The following is a 26,144-nucleotide window of genomic DNA, read 5'->3' as shown; positions in this document are numbered from 1 at the left end:
ATTATGAGTTGATTTCTTTTTATTTATGCTTCTAGCTGGTATTGCTGCTCTTGATTTTTGTTATGTTAATCCTACATTCAGAATTGCTCACTTGCTTTCTGCCTGAGTTTGGGTGGGGTTCAGAATCACTGATTTCCTCCGGGGTGCCCCTCTCTTTGGGATCAAGGCACCCAGAAGGCTGCTAAGTTGATTAGAAGATTGCATAGAAGCAGAGGATCAGACCAAAGAAATTTCTAGAAAAGCCCCACGAATACCCCCAACCCACGACCGAGAGCATTCTCGTCCCCCAGATTCAACATCTTCCCTCCGGGTTGCAAAGTGTTGAATACACCCAGATATAGCTTGTGTCTACGCTGATAGGTCCCTCTTGCATTGAAACACTTGTTTTCCTTTGGTAGCTATGTTGGTACCACATAGTGAGCTGCCATAAACGTTGCCAAACCTATGGGCTTGGGAGCTACTTTGTCAAGTAACTCCCAAGGAGTTACTTTCCTCTCATGACATGTGCACACAGTGACCCAGTGTTTGCTGGCCCACAAACTTCATTGAATCACGCTAGCCCAAAGAGGCAGCAAGTACAATCACTTGCTCACCCAGAAATCTGTGGTCCCCAAGGCAGCAAGGCCCCACTGTGCACGATAACTCAGGAGAAGTCTGACAGCCTGAATCCCCATTTTTCTTGAGGGGCTATTAGTTTTAAAAATTGACATCTAAAAATTCTCATCAATCTACAGCTGGTAACTTACCACCGGCACCTTAATGAGCAGAACAGATTGACGGCCCATGCTTAAATTTGCACGTCTTCCAAGAAAAATCAGGTTCAACCACATTGGAGGTGAAAGCATTCGGGGAGATTGCACCTGCTCTTCTGAGTCGGTCACCTGATGCAATCAGCTGGCCCTGGAAAGACATGCCGTGCTTTTCATGTCACCGGAAGGCTGTATGAGAGCTCTCCGGGGTACAGCCCACCTCTTCCGCTAGGGGCCCGTACACCTCAGCTACTGCTGCTTCCCACCAGCGTGCAGGGGGCCCAAGGCAGGACTGTGCCAAGTGGGCTTGCTGAAGGGGTTTCAAGCTGGCTTTCACTAGTCCAAGTCCTTTTCTCCTCCTCTGTGTTCTACAGCAATTATCCTAGCAGGCTTCCTGACCCCAGCAGGGGTCCCAAACAGACACGTTGAGCAAATTTTAAATGGCTTTATTAAAGGCTGTTAATATAAAATACAACCAAGTTATGAGTAGTCAGTAAGAAGTTTTCATTTTTGAAAACATATACCAAAGAAAGGGAGGCTGCTGTGACACCCACGGGGCGGGGGTGGCTGGGTGCCTCGCCCTGCTGTTCCCAGAGCGGGTGGCACTCCCAAACCCAGAGGGCAGGGGCAGCGGGGGGCGGGGGAGGGGTCCCAGGTGAAAGAGCTGAGACTGGTCTCTAGCCTCCTGGTGGAGATTTTCCAATGACGGTCACCCAAAGCCAGACACTGAATCCTTGAGCTGAACCCAGGGGCAGACAACAGGGTGCCAGAGGGAGGGGATGCAAAACCACATTCGGCTTCGACTGAAAAGTGTGTGTTTTTAAAATCATAACTATAAACTTCTGGTTTTAGAAACGCCCTCTTGATACATGGCAAAAAAGGGGGCAAAACGTATAAGAGTTTAATTTTTCCTTTACTTGGACACACTAAACATAGAATTCCAGGAGGACAGTGAAAGGAATCATCTTTGCATAGGCTGCCCAGGGGTTAAGAGGAGAATCTGCAGGGTCAGGCAGGATGGAGACCCATGAGCACGTGTCCTCCAGGCCTCCACCTCTCCCTCTCACGTTTCTGTACTTCCGAAAGCAAAGCAAAGCAACACAACTTTAGAACTCCCTCTAGGATTTCCCAAGTTGTGGTTTTTACATTTAATCTCAGGAGGCTGTACCTCTATGAAACTTTAAACACTGTTACGGATAACTGAATACTATTGGGTACTGGACCCCAGACGGTGTTAAAGAAGGCAGAAGCTCTCAATACAGCCCGTGCCCCTCAGCTCCCAGGAGAACCTGAAGGGAATACTGGGTCTTATGAGAAAGTGGAAAAGAAATCAGAGTCATGTCCCGAAAGAACAGACAGATCGCCTTGGGCTAACTGTCCCGGGATGCAGATCTTTCTTCCCCGCTACACCAACACCAAGGAATGCAAACTCCCTTCTAGACGTCTTTTTTTCTTACGGAGACCCTGCTGGCAAGCGTGGGTTCTAAGGTCACTGCCCTCACAGCTGGAAGTGAGGGCAGGTGTCGAGTCCGGCTCCGAGGCTCAGCGGCTGACCTGCAGGACTGGCACCCGGCCATGCGTTTCCAGCTGGGATTTTGTTTTCCCCTCGTCGCCGTGCTAGGAATGTTTTCTCTTGAATGTTTCAACTATACTTAAACAGTACAGAAGGGACATGTATTCACCACGATACCGTCAGTCACCAAAGGAGGAAGGTCAAATGCAAGACCCCAAGGGCCCAAATGAGGATTAGGGACAGAATGCAATTGGCAGAAACCACACCAAAAGTTGGCTAGGCCACAGCTTTGGCAGAAAATTTCCTGGAAAAAACAAGTCGCCATGTGCTTTACCTTGGGGCCAGACAAAATATTCTAAAAATCATTTCAGAAGGTCCTATGAAACAGAAAGGCATCTTAAAAAGACACACTTTGATCCTGAAACTAGGTGCTCACCGGCAGGACTCGCAGGGATTAAGGCGTCAGGTGAGGAGAACACAGTGAGAGGCAACGTGGAGACCACGCTCGGGCACGTACTGCACGCTCGCGCCACCCGGGGCCGCTGGGTAGCGGCGGCCCGCCCACCCCGTCCTCCTGCGCAGCCTCGGAGCTGCCCTAACGCCCCTCCCCAGCAGCAGGGAGCACAGGTCAAGCGGGCAGCTGAGTCCACCTCCAGGAGATGCTGTTGCCATGACCACGAAGGTCTCCAGGGGGCGCCGCTCAGGCCATGCAGAAACTTGACTCCGCTTCCGCTGGTGGTCAGGCTCCAGGGAGGGTCCACCGTGACGCGGCCTGACCAGTCCTTGGGATGAAGGACATCCAGCGCCCCTGCCAGCTTCACGCTGGAAGGTTCTAACGCAACTAATCAGAAGAGCCTGGTCTGCCAGCAACGTCCGCAGGTGCCCAGGACAGGAAACACCCAACAGGCCCCAGAAGTAGCAAAGAACTTCCAAAGGGAAACAGCTGGTACAAACCCAAGAAAAGTGGTAGCCCTACAACTGCTACATCTAGGTACAAAATAATGTAAAGTTAATACAAAACTTTTAAACATGCAACTCGTTAATAAACAATGATGAATAGTTTGAATAAGTACCACGGCAGCTTAAAGACGACCTCCATCACGTGCCAACAATCTGTTTCCTGGAAATGACGTGAGAATAAAGGGTGGCACATGATGCAGAAGTGTGGCTTCAGCAAGGGAAGCCTGGACAGCTGGAGCGTGGGGTTGAGGGCTCCTGCCACGTGGGGCAGGTCTCCCCACGGGCACAGCCAGCACCCGGCACCATTATTGCTGAGGACAGCCACCCACGGAAAGGAGCCCCGTGCATTTCTAAAAGGGAGGGGATACAGGAGAGGAGATGGAAATCACTTTATGATTTTTGTGACAGGGTTGAGAAAAATCTTTCTCTGAGGAGGGGGAAAATTGGGTGGAGCTAGAACAGAACTTTTATTTACAAGGTTTACTGAATTCTTAAGAGTTTTTAAAAATTCCAAATGTAAAACTTCTGTTAATCAGATCGTTGAAAATAGCACAGGTATCTGGTCTTACCAAAAAGGGAAAAATCTGGAAAGCTGGACAAGGCAATATTTACCAGTTTCCAAACGGTTAAGAAAAGCGTGTGCAGAAACTAGCAAAAGACACAGGGGGATGCTGCCCTTCTTCTTCTCCTTCGCCACACCACTCTGGAAAACATTTTGGGATTATTGGTTTGTTTTGTCTAGCACATTTTACCAATTGTCCAGAAAATCAAATCCTGTCTTCAAGATGACATTACTTGAGCTGACCTGTAGAAGGGACAAAAACACCAAAATAAGGCATGAAACTAAGTTAGCATAATCTAAAAACAGCATCTCATTTAAAATGACCCAAATGAAATAGTCTGCTTCTGTCTCAGAGGCTCCCTGACCTCAATTTGTCTCAGTGCTGGGAACCAGAAAATTAAATAAAGCTCAATGCAAGCCACACTCTGCCAGGATCCAACACGTACCCCTCTCCGTCCCCAGGCATGTCTGAGGGCAGCCTGTGGAACCTACCCACAGAAAAGGAGAAAAACGTAGCTTTTCTATTTCTGAATGCTGGGCATGTTTAAATTTAGTCACTGTGGAGTGAGAGAACAAGTTACAAGTTTCGTATGAGCCTAATATGAAACACACACACACACGCTGACAGACGAAACAAAATAAATTACCAAGTTGAGGGAGTGAAAAATATGGAGAAAGGATGTAAAGTTTATTCTTTTTAGATGATGCGGAAGGTTCTGGAGTGATCTTCCCTAACCCAGGGCCATTCTTCAGGTCACAGACTGCCCACTTACAAGACATGGGGTTGGTTTAAAGGGCCGCCTGCGAGCACAGGCCTCTGATTCAGACACATTTGCACAGGCTTCCGCCAGCCGCCTGAGCTGAGAGGCCCATCTCCCGGGTCTAACACGAGCGTGTGTTTCCCTGGTGGCCGCGGTCTTCCCGAGCGAGGGAGCCTTGACCCTGTGCTCTCCACACACACCGGCAAACAGAAGATGCTGATGTGGAGGCCGCGGAGCTGAGAGGCTCCCTCTGAAGCACGTCCCAGGCCCAGATCTGCTGCCTCTCTGATTGAGCCAAGGCTCAAAAAGCCAAAGGCGTTCAGGCACACGTTCCTTTTTCTGGTTTCCTACCAGTGTCTTACGTGCAGCAGCACTTCACGCTGTGCTGTGCGCTCAGAAATCTGTTCTTTCAATGGGTTTCAGGTGCTCTGTCCTACTCACAACCCCCGACCCCACACACACGCTTTCCTGCGTCTCTTTACAATGAAGACCCTCACGTAGCTTATATAGGTGCTTCCTTTGGAGGAAGACCCCACTGCAGAGTGTCGGAGAGAGAGCACCAGGCAGGAAGATCAGGGAGATGGAGCCAGGCACCAGAGCGGCAAGGGAGGGGCCCAAAGTGCCGGCCTAAGATGGCGGGAGACCCTGAAAGGAGGGACAGGCTGGAAAGCTGATGTGGAGACGATGGAAGGCAGACGGCCTCCCATCCCAGGGCTCCCCTTCTTCGGGAGGACAACTGACTAGGTCATCTGCCTAGAGAGGCGTGGACATGCCTGGAACCCCAATCCAGGAAACACCCAGAGGACGACCACAGCTCAACAACAAAACCCACAGCCAGGGGCTGCCCTGGTGGCGCAGTGGTTAAGAATCCACCTGCCAATGCAGGGGACACGGGTTCCAGCCCTGGTCCGGGAGGATCCCACATGCCGCGGAGCAACTAAGCCCGTGCACCGCAACTACTGAGCCTGCGCTCTAGAGCCAGTGAGCCACAACTACTGAGCCCATGCGCTCTAGAGCCCGTGAGCCACAACTACCGAGCCCACGTGCTGCAACTGCTGAAGCCCGCGCACCTAGAGCCCGTGCTCCGCAACAAGAGAAGCCACCGCAACGAGAAGCCCGTGCCACAACTACTGAGTCTGTGCTCTCGAGCCTGCAAGCCACAACTACTGAGCCCACATGCCACAACTACTGAAGCCCACATGCACCTAGAGCCCGTGTTCTGCAACAAGAGAAGCCATCGTAATGAGAAGCCCACGCACCGCACCGAAGAGGAGCCCCCACTCGCCGCAACTAGAGAAAGCCTGCGTGCAGCAATGAAGACCCAATGCAGCCAAAAATAAAATAAATTTATTTTAAAAAAAACACAAAAAAACCCACAGCCTCCCTCTGAAATACACCTACCTATTTATTTATTTATTTTGGTTTTGGGTGACCCTTAACCAAACATTTTCTCTTCTCTTTGCTGAGTTTTCTCAAGCAATGCAGAACAGCTGGTAAAGACAACAGTTGGTGCTCCACAAAACTGGGAAAACATGAAGAAGCCACCCACGCTGCTTATCCTCTTGTAGGACCCTTTCTTCACGAGACACTGCACCTCAGCCAGTGAACCTCTCAGATCTTTCTTTTCCTTTCCCTCCGTTTCCAGAAAAAGTCCTTTCTTCAGGACTCCCCCCTGGACACCTAACCCTGTTTTGCGTGGAAACGAGAAGCGGCCCATCACGCCTGAAGCAAGTCTCCTGTGGTCCCCAAACAAGCACGGTTGCTCTCCTGGCAGAGGCTTGGGGTCCCAGCCGCCTCCCCCGTGTCCCTCAGGACATCGGCGGGTCCCTTCCTCACCGACGCTGCAGCCCAGCCTGCCAGGCCCCTGCGAGGAGCCGGCATCCAAACCCCACACATGCTGCCGCCTTCCCCCACGAGTCCTCTGCTCACTGCCCTCCGCGTCCCTTCCGCACCTGCCCTCACACAACTGGGAAGGCCCGTGGGCATCTGGGACACGACCACGGAACAGGCAAACAGGTCACGGCACCAGACGGCTCCACAGAACACGTCTCCTGCCTGTGTGTCGGCCGCCAAGCTGAGTGGCAACCCAGCAGACCCGAACCCAGAAGTCCTCCGAGGGACGGCAGAGGAAGGAGAAAATGGGGGCATCTGTGGTCCGCCCACCCACGTGAGGTGGCCCTGGTCACTCGGGAGGAAGGAGCCCCTGGCCTGAAGCAAGGCACCCACCTGTACAGGCACGGGTTCCGAGAACAGAGCACCCTCCGTGTCCTCCACGGCCTCGGGAGAGGGCGGCTTCCCCACGGGCTCGGAGGCGGCGGCTTCACTCAGCGGACTGGTGCAGGCCTGGGCGGGCTGGGGTCTCTCTCGCTCCACGCTGATGCTGGGCGGGACCCACTGCTCCTGGCGGAGGCTGCTGGGCTTTTCCACCTTGGCCTCCCTGGCCTTCGGGGCGGGCTCCTGCCGGTAACAGACAGGCAAGACCTTTTCCCCTTTCTCCATAGACTTGATCTGGCTGGGGGTCAGCGACTGGAACTCGGCCTCAGGGCCCTCCCCCCGGGACCGCTCTGCATTGATCTTCCAGAAGGACGCTTCCTCTTCCTTCCGGGCAGCAGGACCCAGAGCATCCAGGCTGGAGGATTTGCTGCCCTGGGAGGGTCGGAGGGCCTGCGAGCCCTGAGGAGCTCTGGACGGTGGCCTGGGCTCGGTGGCAGTGCTGCAGCTCGGTTCTTGGATGGATAAGGAAGAGACGCTGAACTCCATCTGACTCTAGCAGGATGCGGGGAGGGAGGGAGGGAAAAAAGAGAGCAACACGTTCAGCCACCGGGACAGGTGTGCCGGCCTGCACGCCCCCCCCCACCCCCGCCCTGTAGCAACAGCACTGCCTGTCGTCTATCTGCTGGCATTGTCTGTCCTCGGTGGTTATTTTCAGCGCCGCCACCACAGCCTTGAAACACGGCACAAGCTTTGAGAGCTGCCACATCCTGTCACGCCGGAGGCCACGAACAGCTCAGACTCCTGACTCTGACTGGCGACTAAGGCCTCTGCTTGGTGAGCAGATCACCCACCCGCCTCTTCAGGAGGGACTCCCGCTCCTTCCTGAGGAGGGTGACTGCCCCCCTGGGGTGACAAGGAAGGGCGCCCAGTCAGCATGACAGCACCGCAGTGAGGGTCACAACCCAGAACCAAGTTCCCACCTCACGGGCCTCTGCCTCCCTGACCGATGGCAGCCAGCAAGGGTGAAAGAAAAACCAACAGCCAGACCCTGCTTCCCTGGACTAAACCAAGAAAGTCAAGGGCAGGCCTGTGTGTGGCTGCAGAGATGTCATCCCCCTCCCACGCCTCCATCCCACACTCCGCCTGCAGGCCTGCTACACACCGCATATGTGTGTGCCCCAAATTCACATGTTGAGGGCCTAACTCCCAAAGTCAGTATTTGGAGGCAGGGCCTTTAGGAGGTTTATGTGAAGTCATGAGGGTGGAGCCCCCAGGACAGGATTAGTGCCCTGAGAGATGCTCTCTTTCTCCACCATGGAAGGACACAGTGAGAAGGCAGCTGTCTGCAAGTCAGGAAGAGGGTCTCCCCAGGACCAACCCTGCTGGAACTGTGATCTTGGGACTCCCAGCCCCAGAACTGTGAGAAGCAGACGTCTGTTACTGGACGCCCCCAGTCTGTGGTATCTGTCACGGCTGCCCGAGCTGACAAGACAGTCTTCCTCTCCCATGATCTCCTCGGTGCTACCCTGCTGCTCTCAGCTGGTCCTGGCCCTGTTAGGTGGGGAACCCCCGAGGGCAGGGCAGGGCCCACACCCCACATCCGAGCACCCCTGAAACACTTTCCTTGATCTGATGCTGCTAACCACTGTGACCTCTAAAAGTGGTAGCAGCCCAGCCAGCTGTTCTGACCAACAAACCACTGGGTGGAAACCTAATGCCTCTTTACAGTGGAGCGCGTCCCCAAGCCCTGCAGAGCGAGCAATCTGCCGCCTCAGGCATTTCTCAAATCAAGCTGGAACATTCCTCTCTTCCTCTCCACTTCTGCTCCCTCATACATTCCCTTCCTCTTCTTCTTTTTAAAATAAAAGTATTAAAACCACATACTACAATTTGGGGAATTAGAAAAAAATCATTCATAACCTTTCCCTCTTCCCATAATCTCTATTAGTTTGTGTAGTTTCGTGTAATCTTTCTCAGATACGTATTTTATGACGTTGCAGTTCTGTTATGCATATAATTTTGGGTATTGTTTCTTCACTTAACCAGAAGCATCATCAATGGTGCTATGTGGTCTTCGTAATCATTAGTTTTAATGGGCACAAGATATTTCATTGACTGGCTGTCACACCATCTACTTTCTCATTTTCTTTCTATCGGTTTGCTGCTTTTAATTTCTGTTGTTATAATTAAGGCTGTGAGAACATCTTCATGCATACAGCTCTCCCCCATTTGGAGTTAATTTCTTCAGACAGATTTCCAGAAGTGCAGTACCAAACTACAACAGGTTTAAACCTTTCTTTTATTATGGTTTTGGGTGCATACCAAATTTGTTTGCCACGGGCTGCCCTGATTTCTAATGCTGCCAGCTATATATCAGAGTAGCAACTGTGGCCACTGCTTCCGTGTTGTCCCTGAGTATAATTTAAAACTGTGCTAACGTGGTTCTCTATTACTTTAATGCATATGCCTTCACTTCTCTCTGGCTGAGACTTTTCCTAAAAGCCCAGATTCTGATGGCCACAGGTCTCTCCTCAAGATGATGAGGCCACAAGGAACTCCAGCTCCAAACACAAGCACAGGCTGCCTTGAAGCTCAGGCTTATAAGAAATAGAACCCAAGAAAAAACATCAAAGCCCATTCAGAGCCTCAGAGCATAGCGCAGCAACAGGTGTGCAGAGGGCAAAGCAGAGAGAGACCTGCACAGAGGGTCTGTGCAGACCGGCACTCCCCAGCCTGAGGTGCTTGTCTGCTCGCCCACTGGAGCAGATGGGGGCTGGGTGCTGAGGCTCAGGCTTCGGGGGTCAGACCCTGGGGAGAGGACTGGGCCTTCATCAGAAAACAAGAAAAATCTCAAGTAAACAACCTAACCTATCACCTAAAAGGATTAGAAAAAGAACAAAAACCTAAAGTCAGCAGAAGGAAGAAAATAATAAATATCAGGGAGGAAATAAATAAAACAGAAGTTAAAAAAACAATAGAAAAAAATCAACAAAACCAAGAGCTGGTTCTTTGAAAGGGTAAACAAAATTGACAAACCTCTAGCCAGGCTCACCAAGAAGAAAAGAGAAAGAACCCAAATAAAATAAGAAATGAAAAAGGAGAAATCTCAACTGATACTGCAGAAATACAAAAAACCATAAGAGCATACTATGAACAATTACATGCCAACAAATTTGACAACCTAGAAGAAATGGACAACTTTCTAGAAACTTACAGACCACCAAAATTGAATCAAGAAGAAATAGATAATTTTAACAGACTGATCACTAGAAGTGAAGTAGAATCTGTAATAAAAAAATTCCTACAAACAAAAGCCCAGGACCAGATGGCTTCACAGATGAATTCTACCAAACATACAAAGAAGAATTTATACTGATTCTTCTCAAACTCTTCCAAAAGATTAAGAGGAGGGAACACTCCCAAAGACATTCTATGAAGCCACCATCACCCTGATACCAAAACCAGACAAAGACACCACTAAAAAACAAAATTACAGGCCAATATATTTCATGAATATAGATGCAAAAATTCTCAACAAAATATTAGCAAACCGAATCCAACAACACATAAAAAAGGTCACACACCACAACCGAGTGGGATTCATCCCAGGTTCACAAGGGTGGTTCAACATACGCAAATCAATCAATGCACACCACATTAACAAAAGAAAAGTCCAAAACCACATGATCATCTCAATAGATGCAGAAAAAGCATTTGATAAAATTCAACATCCATTCATGATTAAAAACTCTTACCAAAGTGGGAAAAGAGGGAACATATCTCAACATAATAAAAGCCATTTATGACAAACCCACAGCCAATACAATACTGTATTGGTGAAAAGCTGAAAGCCTTCCCACTAAAATCTGGAATAAGACAAGGATGTCCACTCTCTCCACTTCTCTTTAACATAGTATTGGAAGTCCTAGCCACAGCAATCAGACAAGAAAAAGAAATAAAAGGTATCCAATTTGGAAGGGAAGAAGTAAAATTGTTACTATATGCAGATGACATGATACTATATATAGAAAACCCTCCACACAAAAACAGCTAGATCTAATAAATGAATGCAGCAAAGTAGCAGGATACAAGATTAACATTCAGAAATCAGCTGCATTCCTTTACACTAAAAGTGAAATGTGAGAAAGGGAATGTAAAAAAAAAAAAAACTTTTAAAATTACACCAAAAAAAAAAAAAAAAACTAGCAATAAACCTGACCAAGGAGGCAATTTATACACTGAGAACTTCAGACAATACTACAAAGCTACAGTAATCAAAACCGTGTGGTATCGGTTCAAAAACAGGCATACGGATCAATGGAACAGAATAAAGAACCCAGAAATAAACCCACACACCTACAGTCAATTAATCTTCAACAAAGGAGGCAAGAATATAAAATGGGAAAAAGACAGTCTCTTCAGCAAGTGGTGTTGGGAAAGTTGGACAGCCGCATGTAAATCAATGACGTTCGAACACACCCTCACACCATACACAAAAATAAACTCAAAATGGCTTAAAGACTTAAACATAAGACAAGACACCATAAAACTCCTAGAAGAGGGCTTCCCTGGTGGCGCAGTGGTTGAGAATCCGCCTGCCGATGCAGGGGACACGGGTTCGTGCCCCGGTCCGGGAAGATCCCACATGCCGCGGAGCGGCTGGGCCCGTGAGCCATGGCCGCTGAGCCTGAGCGTCCGGAGCCTGTGCTCCACAACGGGAGAGGCCACAACAGTGAGGCCCGCATACCACAAAAAAAAAAAAAAAAAAAACTCCTAGAAGAGAACACAGGCAAAACATTCTCTGACATAAATCTTACCAATGTTTCCTTAGGTCAGTCTCCCAAGGCAATAGAAATAAAAACAAAAGTAAACACATGGGACCTAATCAAACTTACAAGCTTTTGTGCAGCAAAGAAAACCATTAAAAAACCTGAAAAGGCAACCTACAGAATGGGAGAAAATATTTGCAAATGATGAGACCGACAAGGACTTAATCTCCAAAATATACAAACAACTCATACAACTCAACAACAAAAAAACAAATAACCCAATCCAAAAATGGGCAGAAGACCTTAACAAACATTTCTCCAAAGAAGACATATAGGTGGCCAGTAGGCACATGAAAAGATGCTCAACATCACTAATTATTAGAGAAATGCAAATCAGAACTACAATGCGGTATCACCTCACACCTGTCAGAATGGCCATCACTAAAAAGTCTACAAATAACAAATGCTGGAGACGATGTGGAGAAAAGGGAACCCTCCTACACTGTTGGTGAGAATGTAAGTTGGTCCAGCCACTATGGAAAACAGTATGGAGGTTCCTCAGAAAACTAAAAATAGAATTGCCATATGATCCAGCAATCCCACTCCTGGGAATATACCAGGACAAAACTATAATTCAAAAAGAAACATGCACCCCTATGTTCACAGCAGCACTGTTCACAATAGCCAAAACATGGAAACATGTTTAGGAAACAACCTAAATGTCCATCGACAGATGAATGGATAAAGATGTGGTACATATAAACAATGGAATACTACTCAGCCATAAAAAAAGAATGAAAAAATGCCATTTGCAGCAACATGGATGCAACTAGGGATTATTATACTAAGTGAAGTAAGTCAGAAAGAGAAAGACAAATATCATATGATATCACTTATATGTGGAATCTAAAATATGGCACAGATGAACCTATCTACAAAACAAAAATAGACTCACAGACATAGAGAACAGACTTGTGCTTGCCAGGGGGGAGGGAGAGGGATAGACTGGGAGTTTGGGGTTAGCAGATGCAAACTATTACATACAGGATGGATAAACAACAAGATCCTACTGTACAGCACAGGGAACTATATTGAATATCCTGTGATAAGCCATAATGGAAAAGAATATAAAAGAAGAATGTATGTACGTGTATAACTGAGTCACTGCTGTACATCAGAGACTGGGACAACATTGTAAATCAACTACACTTAAATTAAAAAAAACTTTTTTTAATCTAGACATTTAAAAAAAAACCATCAGAGTTCAGGTGCTGGGGCTCAGAACAAATGCAGACTCTGAGCACATCCAGTGCACCAGGCACAGTTTTCTTTGTTGTTGGGCTTTTCCTCTAAAAAGTTTTTATTCTACAACGGAGAAAATGGAGGTCTGGAGCAAATGAGTGAATTGTCCTAGGTCACTAGTCCATTAAGAGCAGCTGGGATTTCAATCTGGAGCAAGAGATCCCGAGGCCTGCAGCTGTGCTGGGCATCACACCCCATTTAAAAAGCCAGTGTCCGCCAGGGACGATGTCCATGCGAACACCAGCGATCCCCATACGTGGCAGGATTTCTGTATGTTGGTGACCTGATCTGATTTTTAAAGGGCTGTTTCTGAGTGAGTCATTCTCAATACTCTGCATATTTCCAAACTCCACAATAAAATACAGGGAGAATGTGGGCAAAGAGATGATGAGTTCTTTAAATAAGCAAAGTGCTAGAAATAGCTTGGAAGTGGGGACTGAGCCTGAGAGAACAGAGTTGAGATTGATCTGGAAATTGTGGGGTAAAGAAAACACTTTGAGCAGTTCGTCAAACACTAGGCTCTTTTAGGATCAGCCATGTCTCCAGTGGGGAGAAGCTCCCGGAAAGCTGGGCTGAACATGAGTCTGGGCACAGGACGGCATCCTTGGGCCGAGCCAAGGATGCTGGGGACAGAAGTCAGCCACGGTGGTTCCAGGACGGCTTCAGGCCCTCGATCAGGGCACCTAGCAGCACTTAGCTGGAGTGGCAACCCGCAACAGAGCCACGGAGGCTTTCAGGGCTCCTTGGGTTACCGGAGCCCTCATGAGAGCCCCTCGGGGAGGGGGACGTCTTGGTAGAAGAGAGGGCCAGGCTGACGGGGGTGGCTACTTGGTTTGGGGCATTCTGGGGTGAAAATGGGGAAAAGAAGAACTTACAGAAGAAAAACACGTTCTAGTGTATTGGCTTCTAAGCCTTTTTGCCCAGGCATTTGTTGTTTTCCATTCTGCAGATAAAATATGACTACAACCCCCTTTTAAGAAACGGTCCTCCTTGATCAGCTGCACTGGTGAGGGTCTCTTTCCTTCCCACTCCTCGCCCCTAAGGGCAAAGGTTTGTGGTTTGTGTTTAAAACACATGCCTGTTGGGAAGGGCCGGGCCAAGAAAGAAGAAGAGGGGCAAAGGGTCCTTTTTCCTGACCAGAGTTCATCTTACTTGGCTCCAAGACCCCAGAACGCTAGCAAAACTGGACCAGGACATGGTGAGAGGGGCTCCTGGTCATTGCTGTGGTCCAGGTCACACAGAAGTGGCACCTGCACTGCAGCTCCCTCTGTGCTTTAGGAGAGGTTTCATTGCTTTTTGCTCGGTGACTCCACCCGCCCTGGGCCGCCCCCTCCCCTCCCAGACCAGTGCTTTCTCCCGGGAGGTCCCCTAAGCCCCAGGTCCCCTTTAGAGGCGCCTCCTGCTCACCGGCCCGAAGCCACCGCTACCTTCTTCCCTGAACCAGCTCCTCTCAGTAAAGGGCAAACCCACCAATGACCCAACCTGAATCTGTACTCTTTTCTTCTCTAGTAAAAAAGGAGTATTCTTACTCCCTGGGCTGTTGTTTTAGAACCAGGCCCGGCACATAGTAAGTGCTCAGTAAACACAGGCTACTGGGCTCTGCTCCTGTTCTGCTTGGTTAGAGGCATCTAAGCTCCCCGGGGAGTATTCCCACTGGATCCCACTGGATCCCCTCGAGGCACTGGCCCCTCCCCGCCTTCCTCTGGTCACCAGGGGCATGGTACCAGTGGCTGGGACACGCGGGCCGTGTCTGCCTCCAGAAGTAAGCGCGACTCTGAAGCCCCATCCCGGCCCAGTGTTTGGCGTGGAATCTGAGCTGAGACACTCCCCACAGGGATGGAGTGCAGCCACCATGCTCTCCCTGGACCCCCCCAGAGCCTGTGCTTCCGACCGGGGTCTCTGACCTCACCTTCCCCTGTGGCCCTGAGGCTATGCAAGGGAGCCCTCTGACACTGGAGCAGATCAGTGAGCAGGAGGGGACAGCCCTGCCTCGCGGCCTGTCAGGCCAGAGGGGGACTGTGTCTGGAGCCTGTGATGAACGCTAGAAAGTCAGGGAGTTCCCATGCAGCCTTCTGATTTCTGGAAAAAGTCAGTTTTTCCAGGCGTGGGCAAAGGGAACCCGGCCCCCTGCACCGAGCTGGGCCCGGCAACGGGGCGCTAGTCCACGTGAAGAGCAGCCCCCAGCTCGGACAGCAGGTCGGAGAGGCATTCAAGCCCGTGGTCTTACACGAGACGGCTGAGACCAAAGAGTGAGGGGCACTCAGCAAGCCCTCGCCTGTCCTCACAGAGATGCCGACGGCGCTTCCCTCGATGTCCCTGGCGCCCTGGTTAGAGCCCCTGGGCTACGCGCTGAGCCGGGCTTGGGTGTCAGCCACCCCATGTGGGGAACTGGGTCTTAGCTGGCCACGTCCGTTCTAAAAACAGAAAGCCCACAACTGAGCCCAGTGTCTATTTTTACGTCCCACTCACTGGAGAGGAATGTGTAATATTTCAGTAAAGGAGGGTGCAGGCGGCCAAAACTAACTGTTTGGCTTGGCGGCCTCTGGCAGATCTAAATTGTTGAGATGAAGGCTGCAGAAACATTGTCAGAAAATATAACAGCTTACTGGCGTAAATCCTAATAAATTCACAAACCATTTAACATTTATCCTCCTCCACCTCCCCCGCCAAAGGAGGAAAAGGAAGAAGAAGAGGGGAAGATACAAAAAGTTTTTAGAATCTCAAAATTAGTAGGACAATCTGGTGGGGAAGAGACAGCATGGCCTAGCCACTGAGACTGGGGGTGTCAGACCCTCCAGGCCAGCGGGGCACGCGGGACAGGGTCTGGGGACCACCCGCCCCTAACTCAGAGGCCCCAGGGGCTAGAGAACACTCCTGTATTTTCACCAGGGAGCCGGGCAGACAGTGCCCAGCTGCTGGGCCCCATGGCACCGAGCCGGGGGAAAACCCAACAGACAGTGGGCAGGAGCCTCTGCCCTCCAGGTGCCTGTCGTCTCACAGGGACAAGACGCACCCACAAAGAACACCACCGGTGACATTAACGTGTGTCCGTGTAGCGCAGAGCTTCTCAGAGGGGACACAGAAGGGGGACAGTTGCAGACACTGCGGCAAGGGGTGAAGCACACGGCCCTGGGCTGGGACATCTAGCTCACACCCCTCACTCTGGGCCTCTGTTTCCTCATCTGTCAAAGCGCGCATCGGGGGGATTAGCCGAGGAAATGCCCCCAAGGCGCTCAGCACAGATCAGGGGCCTGTGGGAGCTGCCCGGCTGTCACAGTAACTGGGAGAACCACAGGAACGGAATCTGCCCCGGGTCTGGGGGCAGGTGGGACCTGCACGGGTGGCTGGGGGCCAGGGCGCTGGGCAAGGCACCGAGGCAGGCTAGATGGGTGCCACGGGGCAGGGCTGCGGGGCTGGAGAAGAGACCGGCGGGAAGGACCCTTGGGGCCAGAGCAGCAGGCTGGGCCCTGGGCTGAGGAGCTGGCAGGTCACTGCACCTACAAAAGCCGGGAAAGGTCCAGAGCAGGGGGCCACAGGCCTGCTCTGGATCTCAGGAAGGTGAGCTAGAGATAGCACAGGGAGGGGGAGGGGGAGGGGGACTTCACTGCTGGGCAAAGACGGGGGTCTCTGTGAGGGCCCCGAAGCAGGAGTGATGCTGTGATGGGGGCATGGTGTGGCTCCACGGCCCTGCGTTTCTCAGAAACTTTTGGCTGGCGGTGAGGAGGGACAGCCAGGCAGGGCCATAACTGGGAACCCAGGGAACGCTCCATGTACGGACTTCCTGATGGAACACCCGTGTGTCCTGCGTGGGCAAGAGACGCCTGTTAGCCGCAGACAGACCCAAGGTCCAATCTCTCTTCATCGATTCAACCCGCCTGCGCGTTACCGCTGCCCCTGAGCCCCGGCCCCCCGGCCCCCAGCGGGGGCAGCGACACTGAGCTTCTGGGTGAAAGAATGCGGCGTGCCTGCAGAGCCCTGGTGTGGACCTCAGCCCGTGCAGATGCTCTTGCTCCCAGGTGCTTACTTCTCCTCCTGAGGAGGGGCTGAGAGGCCCCCCTACTCCAGGAGTGGTCTGCACCGACCCTCGAAGATCAAGGAGCTGACCCCCACCCAGCTTACTCACGATCCCCAAATAGGCAGCCGAACCTCGGGTGAAGGACTCGGGTAGACAGAAAGGGAAAATGCAGACAGCCTGGGGGGAGGCAAGCACGGTGGGCGCGGCGTCCCCAAAGTCCAGCCGCCCGTCGCTCGGGCCTGACCTGCCTCTGCAGGAGTCTCCTGCAAACCCCCAGCCCAGAGGAAGAATCCTCCCCTGCCGACTCCCCTCTCTGGAGCTTTCCTCGTGGAACCTCAGCAGCAGGAGAGAGGAATCCGCCGCGGGGCCCTGCAGGCGCCCTGGCCCCCAGCACACCTGCCAAGCTGACGGATGGGGGGCAAGACGGCGAGGGCACCTCGTCCCCAGCTGGGGCGGGCGCTTCTGCCTCGAAGCCTCCCTTCCGCGGGCAAGAGGTCAGAGCGACAGAGGCGTCAGGCCTGGCGCCGCCTTGGCAGGAGGCAACCCGGGAGGGGAGGGCAGGCCGGAAGGCCCAGCAGGACCCGAGGAAACGGGCAGTGCTTGCCCGGCATCGAGGCCTCTCCTGGTCAGAGCTGCCTTTCAGGCACGGACGGCACCCGCTCGCCCACGCTCTGCAGGTCTCTGCGGGGGTCCTCGGCCACGGGCTGGCCCGAAGGAAGGAGCCCAGACAGAGGTGCAAAAATTGGGAAGAAATCCCAAATCCCTGAGATTCTCGGCTCTGCGCCCGACAAGCATCACCTTGGGTCAGGCTGACCGACTGGTGGCTGAGAAGTCAGAGCTGAGAAAGAGCTAGGCACTTAGTTGGCTATCATTAAATGTCTGCAGAAGCGGGGACCTCCCTGGCGGTCCAGTGGTTAAGACTCTGCTCTTCCAGTGCAGGGGGTGCAGGTTCGATCCCTGGTCAGGGAACTAAGATCCCACATGCCGTGCAGCACGGCCAGAAAAAAAGGGAAAAAAAAGGTCTGCTGGAGTGAACAGCCGCAGAAGCCATGAGACCGTATCCACCAACGTGTATGTAAATATGTGTTATGTGAATGAAGGAAAATGACCGGAGGACTGATCGCGTGGCTAAAGCGGTCCTCCTGTGTGAGCTCTGCCCCAGGCGCGGCCATCCCCATGCTGGGCTCTTTGCCCAGAGCAGGCGTTTACTCACCTCTGAGCCTTAAGTATAATGTCTGACCCAGAGTGGAAGGATAATCAATGTCTGCCGGATTTTTGAAAAAAATCAGTGAATGATGTCATAGAGACAGGAAGTAGAAGGGTGGTTGCCAGGGGCTGGGGGAGGGGGAAAGGGGGGTTTCGGCTTAAAAGGAACAGAGTTGCAGTTTGGGAAGATGATAAAGTTCTGGAGATGGATGGTGGCGACAGCTGCACAACAGTGTGAATGCACTTAAGGCCACCGAACTGCACACTTACAAATGGCTAAGAGGGTACGTTTTATGGGATGTGCATTTTACCACAATTTAAAATTCAAAAAAAAACACCAGTGGATGACAGACAATCAAATGAAACGACCCGCTGTCGGGGCTGTCAGAGCGTGGAGTCTTTGATTCAAAATGGCACAAATTCTCTGCAACTGTCCATCGGGAGCTGCGATCCATGTCCTCACACCCCAAATCCGGGCTGGACTGTGCCTCGATTTGACCAGCAGAACAAAGCAGAGGGGATACTTTGGGTCCCAAGCCTCAGCCTCGGAAGACCCTGTCAGCTTCCACCCTCACCCGAGGGAACTCTTCCACCAACACGTAGCTCGCCGGACACATGCGGCCCCAACTGGACATGGAAGAGAGGGTACCCTAGAGCAACCAGCCCCCATAGGCCGTCACATGGCACGTGAGAGGTCCCCGGCGAGGCCCACAGAAGAACAGCCCGGCTGAGCCCTGCCCAGACCACCGGCCCCCAGAATCAGGAGCAAAGAAAAGGCTGCTTCAAGCCGCGAGGGAGTGAGGTGCCTGCCATGCGTCCGAGACGTCAAATGACAAAGAGTCTCCAGCCTTGCAGTTGGAGGTCAGGGCCACCCTGCCCTGGCTAACCCACCTCCTGCGCATGCGGCTCCCCAAAGAAGTTCTCATCCGTCCTTCAGTCCTAAGGAAGAGCGTGACAGTGCCGAGAGGCAGGCACTCACGCTTCAGCTGGGGAGAGGCGAGTGGTGGAACTCCGGCTCTTGATGACAGAGCAGGGGTTAGGCCCTTTGCTCTCTGGAACGCTCTCTATTCTGCCTCTACAGAGTTCTGACTTTAAATCACGTTAAGTGTGATTTTGAGAACTCAACTCAAAAGGTGAGGACACAGCCCATCTGTTCATGAAAGAAGCTGGTTCTCTCGTTGAAAGGGAACGTGAAATGAATTGGGAGATTAGGTTTGACATAAATACACCACCATGTGTCAAATAGCTAGCTAGTGGGAACCTGCTGCATAGCACGGGAAGCTCAGCTCGGTGCTCTGTGATGACCTAGGAAGGGGCGCGGTGGGAGGGGCGCGGTGGGGGGAGGGGCGCGGTGGGAGGGAGGTCCAAGAGGGAGGGGATACAGGCATACAGAGAGCTGGTTCACTTCACTGCCCAGCAGAAACTAACACAACACTGTGAAGTAACTATACTCCGACGGAAGAAAAAATGAAGCTGAGGACCCTGAGCCACAACCTTTTGCTAAAAAAAAAAAAAAGAAAAAAAAACCAAGTTAATTAAAATGAGCAACACATACTGACTTAACTTTATCAAGCCTTCTCAATTTATGCAGGTTCCTAAGGGACCTGGATGGTATCTGTGGACAATGAACACCAGCACGAGCATGGCCCATGCTGGACTGTGTCAGCACACCTTGTTCTAGAGACCTTTGCCCGACACCTGTTCCCACACTGAGCCTCATTCTCAGCAGCCACCCCAGCTGCTGCCCCATCCTTGCCCCAGAATGTCCTCTGCATTGAGGTAATAACAGGTGAAACATCCCATCCCACAAACGGCTGACTCAGGAACATTCAACAAGGTAAATCCTCACCAGAGTGGATATCCTCGTGGGGGGCACGATGGACTTAGGGCTTGGGGCATTTTAACTAATTCGACTTCTCTGTCTTCATCACCGAGACATCATCAAACACAGGGCCCAGGCCAGTAACATCTGTGCTGCCTTCTGGGCCGCTGTCCCCGAGGCTGTCCGCTCCCCACCGCAGACCACCCACCTGCCTAGGGTTACAGTAAGGCCCCTACATACGAACGGGTTGTATGTAGGTACCCAACTAACACAATCGGCTATCTAGGACTGTACTATCACAGGTTTAAAATACCTTTTCGCACAAATGACACGTAAAAAACAAACAAAAAATAAAACATGTTTAATCTTACAGTGCAGTCCCTGGAAAAGGACAGCAGTCCAGTCCAACAGCTGGCGCACTGGGGCGAGCATCGAGTGAACAGGCAAGAAGAGGTACTGACTGAAGCTGGGGGGAGGAGGTGGGAGATGGTAGAGCTGAAGGATCATCAGCAGCAGGAGACAGAGGGCCAGCTGCAGTTTCCCTCACGCCTGACGTTGATGGAACACACGTTCCCGTCTTTGAAAGTTTGCAACTTGAAGGTTCGTATGTCGTGTTTCTCAGTTACCCATCTGGGAAACCCATATAGAAGGAATACTGATGGCCCTGGCTGAACGTCAGTGCGGCGAGGTCCTTCCTACCCACCTCCGCCTCCCTTGGCCCCGTGTCACTGGACAGGGATTTACGGGGGGGCCTCAGAGCTCAGAAGCTGCAATCCCAGGCAGCTCCTCACCCTACCTGGCTGCCTCCCAGACGCCCTCGCTGGTTCAGCCACCCCTTAACCAGTGTCCGGATCCTGAAGGAGACTCCAATTCCAGGCACAACGTCCTTGCTCACCCTGCCCTCCGCGCAGACCTAGGTTATTAATCTGCCACGGAAATTTTAAAAAATCACGCACGCAGGATGCAGGTATTTGCCTCTTTATTTTTAGGATGTTTAGGACCTGACGCTCTGGGTCCCCGAAGGCAGGAGGCTGTGCTCGCGCGATGGGCATGGTCATCTGCACCAACGCCACCTATTCACAAAAGCCACCTCTCAACTCTCACGTAAGGGTCCCCTCAGCTTTCACAGGCCTCCTCATCCTAGGGCAGCTCGCGTCACTTGGGGCGGTCAGTCAATCAGCTAACCAACCGCGCGAGCAGCCTGTGGGCAACACCACCGGCTGTCGCGATCCATCTGAGCCCCCGTCAAGTCCTTCATTTTAAGACACAGACCCCCACCCGAGGGCCTCTCAGGTGGCTTGCAGGCCCCCCCACTGCCGCACCCCGCTCTGACCCACCCTCCCTACAGCCCCCTGGACGCCGTTTCTACCAGGATGAGCAACTGTGGGGACAAGTGAAAAACCAAGAAACAAGCCCCTTCAAGTGTCAGGGCTTGAAAGCCCTGATCCAACCTCAAGCCTACGCCCTACTGCAGGTACACAGCCGTCCTGGTCACCCCCATTAGGGAAAGGACCCTCTAACACACAGCAGAGAATGTTCTAGAATTCAGAGAATCCTGGTCTTTTTTCTTCTTTTCCTTGGGTTTGAGACACCTGCCTTTTGGTCATTTTGCGCTGCTTGTTAATGCACTTGTACTGGGACAACTAGGGAGAAGGGGGAAATGGATAAACCCCATTAAGCTTGATACTCTTAAGCAACTTTGGCAACAATAACACTAACAGCAGCAAATGAATGACTGGGGACCAGCATCAGGGATCCAGGCTGGGTTGCACATCTGTATCAACTGGCTATTCCAGCTTCAAAGAGTACAAAGGGCACTCTTCCCCTCCTCCCTTCCTCCCTCAGGACTCTGCCTTTGAGGTGACTCTTGCAGGCAGTTCTGATGCATCTGCAGCCTTGTGTCTCCACATCCACCCACCCTCCTGTCTCGGCTGCCCTTCGGATTTCACTTTAATAAAAGCAGCTCTTAACCACCACCACCCCCGCCCCCCCCCGCCCCCCCGGTCAAGAAAAGCTTCCCTCAAAGCTTTGCCTTATGGAGCCCCCAACAAGGCACTGAGTGCTGGTGAGCAGAAGTGTGAGCCGAGAAAGGCCCCCGAGGGGCTGCCCTGCTTTCCCAGGACAGGGGCGACGAGCATGCCCGGCGCGCCCACCGCCAGGTTTCCATCCCCCACCACGCCCAGCGCAGCGCAGGCCCCGCCCCTCCGCCCCTCCCCTCCCACCGGCGGGGGCGCGTCACCCACAGCACACACCCCCCCCCCCCTTCTGAGCCCAACAAGGGCAGAACGGAAAATACCTAAGGACGCCACGCTTTTTAAGAAGGCAAACAAATCTAAATTTAACCCAACTTACCCTCGTTTCCCAGGAGAAAGGGGCAGAGTGCTCATCGTGCCAAGTTATGTCCTGAAATAAAAATGCAGAATAAATCTGAAATCCAAACCCAAAGGGACCGCGCGCAGACGACCGCCCGAGGCCGCGGGGGAACCAGACTTCAGCAAGAAGAGTCCCAAGTCCTGGCTCAGAACACGCCTGAAGTCGTGGCGCTCTGCAAAGAATGCGCTGACCTTCTGGGTCTGGCTCCCTCTTCAGCTTGGTGGCCGTGGCCGCCAGGCACGCCCGTCCCCTGCCAAACGGACATTCGATGAACGCCTGGGAGCGCCAGCATGGACTCGATGACGGGGAGGCCGAGGAGAAAAGAAACAGGGCTTCCGGGCTCAGGTCTCGGCCCTGCCAGCGACTAGCCACACGGCCAGGGGAAGATGACTTAGCCTTTTGAGCCTCAGTTTCCTCATCTGTAAAAGGAGACCTGCGCTTTGCCTGCGGGGTTCTCGTGAGGATAAAATGAGGGAACCGAGGAAGAGGAGGTCGGGTGATGATCTGCCAGTCAACACCTGTACCATCTAGCATCCTCCCCCCGCCCCCTAAGTGCCTGCCAGAGATCTGAAAGGCAGTGATCAGCCTCGCGATGAAGAAAATGCCAACTGAATGCAACTGCCTAATTACCGTGAAAACTCTGAAATCCTCCTGAGCCTCACAGCGGAACAGCAGAGGAGCCCTTCAAAACAGTCACTGAGAACCTGACCTTGGATCCACTGACCTGAACAAAGGTTTGTAACATCACCTTTCCTAGGCCACCTCTCCAACCCTCCAGCTGTATTCCTATACTAGCAAATGCCTCATGAGTGCCCAGCTTCTGCTGGGGAATCATATTTTCTGAACCAAAAACTGGGACATCCTGGGCGATACAGACTGAAAATGGGATAAAATATTTTGAATTGAGACTGTCCTTGCATAAAGCACCCCAGGTACATGATGTCTTCGCCCCCAGAGGCACTCCCTAGCCCCAGAGCTAGGTTACCTGGCTCCCCTCGCCCTCCTCCAGGAGGGGGACCAGTTCTGCAGAGGGTCCACTTCCTGCAGTACGGACTCCTTCCCCAGCCTTGGCCTCTAAGCCTTGTCTCCTATCACTGCTGGCTGTCGGGCAAAACTTTAAAAATGTGAGGGAACGCGGGCCGCTACGCTCCCGTTGGGAATCTCAGTTAAGTCCAAGCGTACTCCTCAACTTACAGACTGTGTCCCTCCAAAAGTAGAAATGTGAGTTAACAAGTCTCGGCTGAGGGGGCTCCTGCATCCAGGTCTCTGTGTGTATGGTCAGGGCGTGGGAGAAGAGCGCAGTTGAGCTCAATGACCTGAAAGTCCTTAAAATTCTGTGATCTCAGGACCCTCTACGCTCCTCTTAGAAGCAATAAAACAAGAAGGACTTTGTGTTCACATGGGAAAAATAAAGGAGGCTGATGGAATGCATGTTCCCTTTGTTCTAGATTTGGACCTGTGGAAAAGGGCAAAGGGAAACCAACTGGTAAATGTGCTCCCTCTATGGGGAGCTGGGGGGGTGGGGAACAAGCCCAGTGGTCACCTCAGGGGACAGAGGAGGCGTGTGGAGATTCAGTGGGCAGATAGAGGCCACTGGCCAAAAGCAGGGCGCACCGGAGCTGGACACCCCTTCTCATGTGATATGATTGCTCCTCTGAATATTAATCATGCAGCTTGAGTCCCTTTGAAATCTGCAAAGAACACAGGAAGAAGGTTTTTGGCTTTGGAAGATGAATGAGTGCTAGACTGTGGAACGAAGATGAGCTCGGTGAGCCAGCAGGCTCCAGTGGCTGCAGCCCAGATAGGCTGAAATTCCAAGGGGGCTGCAGACAGAGGGGTGCACTGTGATTTCTCCCCAACCTGGTGTCAAGTCAATAATCTTTTGTGTGCTCCAGCAAGAAATGAGTCAAGGGGCAAATTCCTTAGATTTCTGCAATTCTGAGCTCATAAAAAAAAAAAATAATAAAGCACTTAACAAAAATAAACATGCCAAACAAAAATGTGATTGAAGCTCTGATGTCAGCCACTGGCTGCACACTCCAGCCACAAAGAGAACGTTGGGGGCAAGCACAGGCTTTCCAGGCAGCTGGATGCCAAACGGCATCAGGACTGCACAGTTCTAGAAATGGATAGTGGTGATGGCTGTACAAAACTGTCAATGTACTAACTGTACACCTAAAAATGGTTAGCATGGTCAATTTTATGTTATGAATGTTGTACCACAATAAGAAAATCTGAAAAGGCTATATATATTATATGATTCCAACTATATGACATTCTGGAAAAGGTAAAACTATGGAGACAATAAAAAGATCAGTGGTCACCAGGCTTCAACAGAAGAAGGGCTGACTAGGCACAGCACAGAGGATTTTCAGGACAGTAAAATACTCTGCACCATACTGTAATGATGGATACTTTTCTCAAAACCCATAGAATGTAGCACAGCAAGACTAAACCCCAGTGGAAACTGGATGTTGGGCAACAATGCTGTGTAGGTTCATCCATTGTAACAAATCTTCCTCTCTGGTGGGCGTGTTGGTAGTAGCAGAGGGTGCACACGTGTGACGGTAGGCGGTAGGTCAGAAATCTGTACTTTCTACTCACTTTTGCTGGGAACCTAAGACTGCTCCAAAAATTAAAATCTATTCTTCAAAAAAGTGTCCCCTCCCCCTCCCAAAAAAACCTGACAAAGGTAACAAACGCTAAAAACATCATCTCCTAATTACTTTAGGCCCTCTTGCTATTAGCTGTGCTCTTGAGGTTACTTCCATCTGTTGCCCCTGCAAGACGGAAAGTGCATCTATAACAACACACAACAGGGTCACTGCACCTCCCTGGCCGGCTCTGATGCAGTGAGCTACCTGGGGGCTTGGACAGCCCCTGGGGGAGCATCTCCATGGCAACCAGCAGGTGTTCCACACCAGGGCTGCTCCCCTCACGCCCTGGAGCCAGATGTTAAACATTTCCGAACACACCACAAGCTGCAACCAATATCAAACACACCGAAATTCACTACATTCTACACTAAATGTAACTGCTACTCTTAAATTGTTTAAGGATTTTGGTAATTTGCTTTGGAAATTATTTGGTGACAAGTAACTCATCTATAATTGGTTGATTCCTCTGTAAAAGTCAGGACTGTTCCAAAATTATTCTAAAACGAAAAATTCTGGACTTAGAATTCATTTCAAACGTGAAATGTTATAAATATTAGCCTTTCCTCTTCATGAAGTTGGAGACTAATGGGCCATTTATTCTTTTATAACTTTCTTTCCAATTTTGGGGCCGGTGAATTTCATCGTGTCTCAAGCGTGTGAGGTGGACAGCACCTGTAAGTGGCACTGTCCACAGCGGGTGTCCCTTAGTGAGGCCATAGGTCAGCCTGAGCAAGCGGGGCAAGGAGCACGGGCATTACAGAGCAGCTCTGAGCTCCCCCTGCACAAAGCCAGGCCACTAGCAGCCCATAGACGGGGAGCGGCACCTTTCCTGCAACAGTCAAAAGAACTGCTTCTGAGACCCCTGCAGCACTCTGAAAGTCTCGCTTCCACTCTGGGCCTCTCTGAGGGACGGGCTGGGGACCATTCTGCAACCTGAACAAACTGCACCTTCCTGCAGATGCCCTCTCTCTGGCATACCTGTCCCAGGTAGCCAGAGGGGATGACCACCTCCTGAGTCCTTACTGGTCTTGGGTCCACGCTGGCGCCATTCACAGGCACCAGACTCAAGACTCTCTGAAGAGCACCCCTAGCCTAGAGGTTGTAGGTCTGGCTGTAAATCAGAATCGCCTAGGGACTTCCCGGGTGGCGCAGTGGTTAAGAAGCCTCCTGCCAATGCAGGGGACACGGATTCGAGCCCTGGTCCGGGAAGATCCCACATGCCGAGGAGCAGCTAAGCCTGT

General features: G+C 51.7%; 1 protein-coding gene across 4 annotated transcripts in view; it reads right to left on the bottom strand.

The window, feature by feature from the left end:
- Positions 1-1,179: 1,179 nt before the first annotated feature.
- Positions 1,180-26,144, bottom strand: part of C2H1orf198 (chromosome 2 C1orf198 homolog) — a 33,546-nt gene continuing 8,581 nt past the window's right edge. Inside the window, exons 2-5 of one of the 4 annotated variants that reach the window (XM_067025740.1) lie at positions 22,226-22,276; positions 6,772-7,311; positions 3,835-4,027; positions 1,180-3,572 (exon numbers count right to left, since the gene is read on the bottom strand). In XM_067025740.1, the coding sequence (XP_066881841.1) occupies positions 3,971-4,027; positions 6,772-7,311; positions 22,226-22,276 (648 nt within the window). In that variant the 3' untranslated portion in view covers positions 1,180-3,572; positions 3,835-3,970. Of the gene's footprint in view, positions 4,028-5,946; positions 6,068-6,771; positions 7,312-22,225; positions 22,277-26,144 lie in introns of all 4 variants that reach the window. The other 3 variants (XM_067025737.1, XM_067025739.1, XM_067025738.1) reach the window with 3 other exon arrangements.

This window comes from Kogia breviceps, chromosome 2 (genome assembly GCF_026419965.1).
Source record: "Kogia breviceps isolate mKogBre1 chromosome 2, mKogBre1 haplotype 1, whole genome shotgun sequence".
NCBI lineage: Eukaryota > Metazoa > Chordata > Mammalia > Artiodactyla > Physeteridae > Kogia > Kogia breviceps.
This window is presented reverse-complemented; position numbering and strand designations above follow the sequence as displayed.